Source organism: Calidris pugnax, unplaced genomic scaffold, assembly GCF_001431845.1.
Source record: "Calidris pugnax isolate Ruff unplaced genomic scaffold, ASM143184v1 scaffold69, whole genome shotgun sequence".
In the NCBI taxonomy this organism is placed as follows: domain Eukaryota; kingdom Metazoa; phylum Chordata; class Aves; order Charadriiformes; family Scolopacidae; genus Calidris; species Calidris pugnax.
This window is the reverse complement of record NW_015090859.1, coordinates 6,773,167-6,783,456: the sequence shown is the minus strand read 5'-3', so window position 1 is coordinate 6,783,456 and position 10,290 is coordinate 6,773,167. Positions and strand designations below refer to the sequence as shown.

At 39.0% G+C, this 10,290-nt stretch overlaps 1 protein-coding gene across 1 annotated transcript; it reads right to left on the bottom strand.

Annotated features, from left to right (window-relative positions):
- Positions 1–394: 394 nt before the first annotated feature.
- SLC10A2 (solute carrier family 10 (sodium/bile acid cotransporter), member 2) lies at positions 395–9,844 on the bottom strand. The gene is made up of 6 exons (XM_014944095.1): positions 9,397–9,844; positions 6,106–6,224; positions 4,883–4,971; positions 2,597–2,772; positions 1,618–1,775; positions 395–528 (listed from the first exon to the last, which is right to left on the bottom strand). The coding sequence occupies exons 1-6, from the start codon at positions 9,816–9,818 to the stop codon at positions 395–397; spliced, it is 1,098 nt and encodes a 365-aa protein (XP_014799581.1). The 5' UTR covers positions 9,819–9,844.
- Between the last annotated feature and the right edge of the window lie 446 nt (positions 9,845–10,290).

The following is a 10,290-nucleotide window of genomic DNA, read 5'->3' as shown; positions in this document are numbered from 1 at the left end:
TGCTCAGGCTCTTTTACAAGATTTCTCTTTGTTTGTTGTGGGGACTGAGACTAGCAGACAGATTTGCAGGACCATGCATTGGAGTTGGTAATGCAAATATCTGCTTGCTTTTTTAGCAATAGCCCACCTTTATTCTGCCTTTCTTTAAATAAGCCATAATAAAACATTAAATAGTTTTAGGAATTAGCTTCAAAACCAGATTCTACAGTTGTGGCAGAAACTATGTTCAAAATCAAAGTAGAAATCTTTTGTAAGTTAATAATTTTAAAGTCTTACTGTACAATATCAGGAGGATTTCTCCTTTTGTTAAATATTTCCATAAAGCAATGGCACGTGAAAAAAAGTTTTAAGTAAACCTTATATCTTTTCAGCTGGTAGGAACAGAGGTAATTGTCTATTTGGTCTCATTTGATACAAATCCTCCATTTATTTTAGCATGTGATGACGTTGATTTTGTATCCTCTTTTTCGTCTGTTTTCTCGACATCTGTCTTTGTTTTGACCCGGTGTCTTCTGTAAAGACGGTAGCCTGGGAATTTGCATACACTTAGTATTAAATAAAGAAATTACAACAATTGCCTGAAAAGACACTATAGTAACATGTAGTCATGCAACATTTTCCTTCCCTATATTGCTAAAACATCCCAATACCTCCAAACAGTTTCTTTAAAGCTATGTTTAATTATTTTATGTCAACAGCACTCTTCACTGGAAAAGTACATTTAGAAACTAACAAGGAAAACATTTTAAATTCTGCATTTGGTGTTTGACTGATTTGTGTTCCTGTTGCGTGCAGTGACTTTAAAAAGTGTTGCCTGTCTCCCCTGGGAAGCTTTTGGGCTCCTGGCTGGGTCTGTGTGACTGACCTGTACTTCTATGTGAGTCCTGTTGGGCAGGAGCTGGGGCAAAGTGATTTGTTTGTCCCCATGTTGTTGCCTGACAGAGCGGTTGGAGCCAGGGCTGTGCCTTGAGGTCTGTATCCCTGGGGCAGAGCTCTGATGTTGGGCAAAATGGCTGGTTTGGGAGTGGAAGCCCAAGAGTCCCAGCTGGTTTTGGGTGTGAGTAACAAGGGACAACGCTCCAACCCGTGGTAGGTTAGTTGTAGTAGCAGCAGTGCAACACATGAGAGGTGTATGTGGGAGGAAAAAGGGACCTGTACTTCTAAAGAAAAATATTTTCTTACATTAGCTTTTAAGCTAGTGCCTGTTCTCTCAATAGCTGGTAAGATAGGGAGTTTGTGCATGATTGTGGGGATGGCCCTGATGGGCAGCTGAATATTCAGGCTTCCTGGAGCAGCGGAAGAAGATGTATTTGACCTTCCTCAGACATGGATAATAACAATCCTGTGCTCATGTATTGTTGTGTGCCCAGTTGTAGGAGGGGGAGATTCCATTTCTTGTGCTGAAAAAATAGGATCTTTCAGATCTTGAACTGAGCCTGGTATATTCCTAGTTATGTACAGGGCTCAGCTCAGTGGTGATGCTCAGTAACCACTTGGATCATTATTTAATTAACTATTTTATATTTGATTATTCATATTCCTTCTTGTTTTCTCCATATCCATGAAAAATGAAACTCATAATAATGGTAGCCATAATAGAAAATATCTATACTTTACCTGCTAAAATTAGTAGTGCAAACGTCAGCTGGAAAATGCTATAGATGAGTGGGAAAGTAAACATCAGTTCAAGTTGTTCAGGAGTAAATGAGAGCTGTACTATGGTTGAACATAGCTGTGTGTTTTGCATGCCTGTTTCCAGAGACACTGTACGACATCTAAAGGGAATAATAGAAAGACAATTATGAAATAACAGCCTGTGAGTCTTTATGCCTTTTAGTAACTTGGATAAGCAAGAAACATACAGTAATGGATAACTAAGAAAATGGTATCCTTCACTCCACAAGTCACATGGTTGTTACCACCAAAACACACACAGTTTCATAGAACAGAATTGTAGGATTGTCTAGGTTGGAAGGTAGCATTAAGATCGAGTCCAACCATTAACCTAACACTGCCAAAACTGCTACTAAACCATGTCCCTAAACACCATGTCTACCTGTCTTTTGGATACCTCCAGAGACAACAATTCCACTGTTTCCCTGGGCAGCCTGTTCCAATGTTTTATAACCTTGTCGGTGAAGAAATTTTTCCTAATATCCACCCTAAACCTATGGCAGTTCTGCAATTATAAAGGACTGTGATCCACCTTCAAGCCATGTATGGGGCACTGACTATCTCCCTCTCCTGTAAAGATTTTCTAAACTGTAAGCTGCTGCACTTTCCTGATAAATTTTACTGCAGTCCCATCCCACCTATAAGTCTGTTCTATTTCACTCATTTAAATTCTAAGACATTGGCACACGAGGGGAAGATGTATGAAAGATTTGAGGAAATATTATAGTCAGAATCTGTAAATAAAAATGTTCACAATAAAAGCTTTTCTACACATGGTAACCCAGAAACAGTGTTGGGGAATGAGTGACTCTGTAGCATAGTTAATGTTTAGGGAGCCTTCTCAGCATTGATTAATAATTAAATAAAACTTTTCTTCATAGCTGAAAAAGGCTACAGGTCTTTGTCACAGAGAATTCCATACCTGTGCCAAGACAGACCAGCTATGCGGGCCAGAAAGAATCCCAGAGAATAGCCAGCTGCTGGAAATATGGTGCCAATGATCCATAATTTAGGTGAGATAATCCACGAGCCTTTGTAGAGTATTCCCCCAACCACAGCAATGAGCACAATGAGGACCGCTCCCACAATGGAACCGACCTGTGAGGGGAAAGAGGAAGGACTGTGTGAATAAGAGATCCCAATAAGATTTAATGGCATCAAACATAGCGTCAAACATGCCTGTGAGTGGCTCTGAGTCACTGAAACTTCTTATTAAACATAAAACCTAAAGTTTATGGCAATGCAATTCACAGCAGGCAGACAGATTAGATAGCTGCCATTTTTCCCAAACAGGAGATGTACAATGTACTTCAATGTGTGACTACAGATATAGATCATGGCACATCATTATAGATAAAAGATATCTATACCAGATACCTGTAAAACTAGTCTCTTGAAGCCTTGGTTATAATCATACTTAGAATGGGAGATTAAAAATAATTTCACAGGTGTGATGTGAGAGAGGAATGGTGCACACATTAGAAAAATTTCCCCAGAGTTGTGGGAATCTGACAGCCTAATATCTACTATAATGCACTTTTCCTCCCCAATTCTTGAGCAGTCACACTCTGGGGTTTAGTATAGTGTATGCTAACTAGACGCTAGATTGTTAGTGATAGGAAAGTATTTGCCAAGCACAGGAGTAAATCTTTAATGTGGCTGAAAACCTGTTTTTGAAAACTGGCTGTGAGCTCATATTGCATTTCTGTGTAGACATAGTCACTGAGTTGATCTTATTTCCTGTGGCTGAATGTACTGAGATCTTCTTCGCTGCTTGCCAATAAAAAGTGATAACTCACTCTCTTCTCAATACCCAAGTGAAATGTCTGCACTTATGGCATATGTTGCCAGGGATCTCACCGGCAGACTTCTGGGGCTAAGCTTAGGAGAATCCATTTCTCGGCTAAAATGTGTATTCCCGTTGAGCTGGCTTCATCAGTCTTTGGCTGAAGCCTTTTTAAGAGCACTGAGTGAACAAATACTTTTATCTGACTGAGCTATTAACCACATGCACCTTGGAAGAAGAAATGTGGTCTGACAACGACAAGCTCTTCTATTTCACCTGGCACACTGTCTTTGTGCTCTTATCTCCATTTCTCACTATGTGGACCTTAATCTGACAGTTATGGCTCAATCTTCACTTGAGGCTTCATTGTCCTACATAAAACAAACTGTCAACAGACCCTACTGTGGGTTGCTCACCCACTCGGTAAGAAACAGGATGAGACGGTGTTTTGCTGAGAGAGCAAGGGGAGTTTCTTTTCATGTGAGTGCAAGTCCATGCTTTCCCTTAACTGATTAAATAGAAATAGCACAGTTTTGAAACCAGCACTCAGCAGCATCCAGGTTCATAAGTAAGTTGTGAGTGCATTTAAAAATACAACACAATGAGTTAAGAGTTTAAGAAAATGAATTGATTTAAGAGGACTTTATTTATGCTCTACGCTTCCTAAGCTGAGAAATGATAACAAAGTATAGGTAGAATAACAAGTTGCCAGATTAGTTTTCTTCAAGAAAATTTAGAAAATACGTGTATTAACTAAGAATGGTTAACAAAGACCAAGGGTACTCAGCATGTCTGACAATCACTTTAAACCTAAGACTAATGTTCAGAATGATTAATTTGCTGTTAAAACTAAATGCAGGTAAGTTGTTATTGTTGTTTTTATGATGATGATGGCGTGACTAGTTTTTTGCCAAAACCCTTATATTTTTGATGCATCTGAAACTATCTTGGAAAGATAGTAGAATTTTGTGAATATTTAGATTCTTTAAGTTGGAACATCTGCACCCCAAAATTGTCCGAAAAAATCAATTAACTGGTTTAAAAGTAATTTTTTTTTTATACAGAATGTTTTAATTTTTTATTATTTTGCATAGAAAAACAGCTTCCACTTGAACTGAATGATTTTTCTTCCAATTTCAGTTTACATTATAAACTGAACTCAATTACTAAAGTAATTGTAGCCAAAGACAAAAGTAGGCTCTTTGGATAATGATGTTTTCTAATAATGTATGCAACTCATGCATGTTTGTGCAGGGAGAAAGCAATACATTTCTGCAGCATCTCATTTGTTTTCTGCTGAAAACTTCCTGGCTCTTATGAAGTCAGATACCAATACTATGAATAACAATGCACTGCTTCAGCGGTGCTGCTGATTCCATAATTTGTCCATAATTACTAAGGGTTCAATCTTATAGATCCTACCTTAAGTATGATTTTTGCTTTACTGGGCCATCTGTGGTTAACATATATTCCGAAAGAAACAGGAACTATAAGAGCTACCAGCGAAATTCCTGTGAAAAAGAACAGAGAAGTTAAGCCCATGTATCATGCAGAAGTTCACAACAGGAGGACGGACACTGTGTAGACTGGCTGGGGCTATGGAGCAAGACTTCAGGGGATGTTTCTGGTATTTTCTGGTGTGCGCACCCCAGAGCACACATGCACACTCTACCCACACCTGCCCTTTTGCTTTTCTATAAAGTCTCTGGCAGCCTGTTGAAGTAATTGCCATTCTGCTGAGCTACATGCTCATTCACCTGCATCAGAAAGGCAGACAGAAAATTGAGTGTGCTAATCATCACTATCCTGTGATGTGAGTAGCTATATTAAATGTTCATTTTGTCTGCAGGTGTTTCGGTACTGTACCATATCAACAACCGGTTTAGAGCTTCTTTTGTTTTAGCCTCCCCCCTTCAGTATTTATTTTGAAAGAACAAGTGATGTGATCTTTTTTTTTTTTTCCCTGGGACAATGGGAAATAAAACTGAAGAATATGAAAGTGACTCTGCTAGCTTTTAAGACTAGCACAACATGGAACTGTACTTGATAAGCACCAGGGCCACAGCTCTGCAAAGCACTGGAGCATGTATTTCCAAATACTTAGACAATTTTCTCTTTGTAGCTGGATGAGATTTTTGACAGGAAGTCAAATGAAGCCACTTCTGGCTGTGTAGATTGCAGCTTTTCAAAGAGACTCAGCAGTTTTAATCACTTGCTTAATTATCCACGTGTGCTTAAGTACTTTGCCAGATTATGGCCTCAGTATTTAGCGCATTGCAAGATTGTGCCTTAAAGTTGTTACAAACACAGGGAAAGTGGCTATTCCTGTAAGAATTATTCTATACTCTTACCCCAGTACCATGCAGGTATCCAAACCATATGGAAAAAAAGCCATGCACAATCTCGTGATAAATATCTGTACAATATTTATAATGACTTCAAGTCTTTTTTCTGCAGAACTGTGGAAGAAGTGATCTAGGTGCCTAATTCCCATGGAAATTATTGCAAAGTAGAAAGATGAATATTTTTAAAAATCTGGGGTCATTTCATTATGACTCTGCAGCATGATGACATAAAGGTGGTTGTTACTAGGGGGAGGATAAAGGACAGAATCAGAAGGGAAAGTGCTGGTTCACTGGACTCACCAATGCTGTCGTAGGGGAGGACAATTGCATTAGAATCAGTCCATATCTTGGTGTAAATAAAGAGGCACAGTGGCATCATTCCCATTGCAAGCAGTGTGGAGCAAGTTGTCATGCTGATGCTGCAAAGAAATTGGTTAGAGTGACAGCTCATCTCATGCTAGCCTATAGTCTTTCTCATTTTCTTATTACAGCTTCACAGTTTATGAAATGTTGGGCAAGAAATGCTGCTGGCTACAGTCAATTTATGCTGTATATCAGGTCAAAAAAAAAAGCTAAATGGAAGGAATGGTTTCTGCTGAAAAGAAAGGGATATAAAATATCAACATGTTCTGCATCCACAGAAGAGTAACTTTCAGTGCAAATGAGGCAGTCAGACAGGCAGCCATCAGAAAGGTCTGTTGGCAAGTCTGTCTGCATGCTGCCTTTCCAGCTGGCTTCTGAGAGGGTGGCAGGCTGGACGGGGTCAGATGGACATAAAATGGAGCTCTCCATTATACCAGCAGCTCTAGAGTTTTAAATTTTCACTCTAAAGTCAACAGCATGGAAAAAAAATGCTATTCATCATCTAGGATGTGTGATGTAATAAAATACCCTTTTCTGGCTTGTTTTGCTCTTGCCAAAAGAATAGGTGCTGAAAATTACTGAGTGAAGCTGAGCATAAGTGTTGTTCCTTCTGTGGTTTGTGCAAAAACATTTTTTTTTTTTTAAATACAAAGTCTTGAAACCATCAGGCCTGGTACACCTTGTACTAAAAGATGCATTCTGCTACAGGAATGAAGAAGGAGAAAAGGGCAAGACAGCTAAAATAAGGAGGAATCTGAGAGGAATAGATAAAATTATGCCTACAAATCATACTCCTCTGACATAAAAATAATGAGAGCTGGTTCTAGTTAAGGTAGTTTGGAAACTTCCTTATGTGTCTCACTTCTGATTTCTCTTTTGTGTTGCTTGCCTTCAGAAAAGAGATTACTGACACCCTCCCACAAACTGGGCAAATCCAGATAAATCTAGAACAATTATTACAAAACCCACAGGAACATCTGTATTAATTTTGGTTCCTGTCAGTCTCCGCTTTGGAGTCATTGAACAGAGCTTTGTAAGAGCCTCTAGCAAGAGAGTTCCTACACACAGAGAAAAGAAAGCTGCGGGCTACAATTAAAGTCAGGTGAAGTCCCAAATGGATAAAAGAGCTTATTTTTGCTACCCCCATATTTCCTACATCTTCATACTATCCTTGTATCTACATCCTGCTCCAAAGTCTGCACATTTTCTAACCCCAGTCCCTGTGCTCTCAGAAGCTCACAGGGGAGCTGGGGAGGAGAGAAGGTGGTGTTTCAGAAGCAGTTGTTCTTGTGAAATATCAAGAGATGTCAAAACCAGATATCCCTATGGGAAGCTTTAGAGTATATCATCTGGGTCTAAGTTACTAAGAAAGGTATAAAACCTCATACTTCACCTCCTTGTGGTTATTTGAAGAAGCAGAAAATTAATTCCTGCTCTAACTTGTGGTCTATTTGCACTTGGCTGTTTTGAAGCAGGACTGTACACAATGGTGATAAGTTTTTATGTATAAACATAAAATATTTTCAGTTGCAAACAAAACCTTGTCTGATATGATGGGCAGGCTTTTCATAATCCTTTGCTGGCTCCAGAAACCAAGCTACTTATATTGCTATTCTTCTATCAAGAACTGAAGATGATTGCATTGCCATCTCTTCTCTACCACCCACATCCTCTGGTCCCTGCATTATTGTCACAAAGGTATTGACCAAAAGTCTTTGATTTCTTAAGGTAAGGAATGGTCTTTACCTGAAAAACAGCCTTTTATAGGTTTTTTCAGTTTACTTCACTCTCTGCCAGCATCATGGGATATAAACCCTACTCATATTTATAGCATCATTCATTTGGATTTTTACCATTTGATTTCAGTGGCGCCACTCGGAACGTATGGAGCTGAGAAAACATAGTTTAGCTCAATGCATTCTTTCAAGGAAAGATTAGGACAGAATTTCAGACTTTTGCTGGATATCTTTCCATCTGTGGTTTCTTAGATCTGTATTTGTTGAAGTTAAGTGTCTTACAGTTCCTAGTATCATAGGTCTTTCCTCCACAGTGAGGAAGTTGATGATTAGCGGAGCTGACCTCATACAAAATTTGAAAGCTGGTATTACATTAACACCTGTATGTGACAGAAAAGTTCACTATTTTCAAAGGATGGAAAAAATGTCTTATTAAAGCTACAAATATTAACATTCTTAGTCTATTTGCCCCAGCTCCACATCTTTCTTACTTCTATTATTTTTTCCATTCCTAGTTCAAACTGGCATATGATAAATTGGATGAATGCTCCATTTTATGTTACTCTGAGGAAAACAGAGAAATGATCCTGTTTATTTTAGAGCAAAGCAATCAGCATATAAAAGTAAAAAGATGGCTCATTTTTAAAGGCTGTTAGAGTTAATGAATCCCCTGTGGAATTTGCATCAAGAGTAGGGTTCACTTCTCGTGTATATTTGATGTCCTGGGCCATGCCAGGTGCCTTACATATCTGTTTCTGAGTTCAGGGCACCCTGTCACCGAGACCATCACACTTCACCACAAAGGAGTTTTTTCATTGCCCCCAGCATGCAGGGCTGCCTTAGTCAGTGGCTTTAAGCCTGTAAAACTTTCCCTCAGTTTGAAGACTTTGCAGAAGGTGCCAGGAGCAGATAGAATTACTGCAAGTGATTTTCACTTGTATTAGTTCCCAAAGAGAAAATCTAAGCCTTTCTATTCATTGTATAGAACACAAAAGGAGGAAAAATATTTTTCCACAGGCGGTCTTTTTCAAGAAACATTACTTCAAGAACTATTGCATAGCCACTATTTTGTACAGAGTACTCTGATCCTAAAATCCCTTTTTTTTTTTTTTTTTAATTTTTTTTACTGCCCAAGATCTTGGGGGAAACAAAATCACAACAGTAGTTCAAACTTGGACAAAGATTTCACAATCGTTGGTATCTTATGGTCTTCATAAATGTTTTTTCTGCAGAACCTGAAGATTTACAATAAAGATATTTTTGAATATACACAGTGCTGTTGTGTTATCTTCCTCACAAATTCCCAATGAATCAAGGATATCTGCTATTCTGCTAATATTTACTACTATTATAATACCTAAACATCTTTATAAGAAGAAACCTCCACCATGCATAGGCCAGGGAGCTAAGAAAAAAATCAGACAGTCCTTTTCAATATAAAGTTTATAATGTGAATATCCACATTAACTACTTAGAGAATGGCTGCTCTTACCTTAGGTCCATGTCTCCATCCACCCAGTAGGCGATGACATTGGAGGCTGTGCCCCCTGGACAGCATCCCATGATCAGCACCACAACAGCTTGAATAGGAAGCACATTAAAGGCCAAGGACAGCAAGAAGGCTGTGAGAGGCATAATTCCAAATTGGCAAAGGAAACCCACAAAAATACCCCAGGGTCTTTTTATGTGGCCCCAGAATTTCTTAATGTCCACATTGCAACCCATGGAGAACATCACCAAAGCCAGCATGATTGTTAGAACAGTACTTAAAATTACGCTTAAAGTTTCATTAAAATTATCTTCTGGTAGCACACAAGATGCGCCATTGCAAATAGTGGCATTTGCTGGACAAGCCGTGGAGTTTTCTGCCAAAGGCCTAGCCTTAAATTGCTGGGAAAGAAGATTTGTCTGCATTTTGAAATACAGAACCGCTCAGTACATCCGAGGAAAACTTTCAAGCCTGTGTAAATGGCTGTTTGTCAGTGACTCCTTTTAAATGATCCAGGAAGCAATAAAGTGCAATAAACACTGGAACACTGTTGCTGTTCTTGAAGGGTTTGGCACAGTGCTGATTCATATAGTTATAAAAGTTGCACTTGCTCGGCATGCTGACAATTAATCATTTATTCATATGATAATGAGGAATCCCACATCAAGTGGATAGCTGTGTTAATATTTAAGAGTGTAAAGGAGGCTTGTGGTGCAGCTGAGCACACGAAACGAGAAACGCTGGAGGAAGAGAAAGTTTAGACTTCATTCTTGGAATTTCTTGTGTGCTTTCAGGACAGCCACTCATGTATGCACTGTCACTAGCACAACACGGGTCTCTGGGTTCGAAATGAGCAACCGAAACACAAGAAACCATGAGTAGATGTCCTGAGCTAGG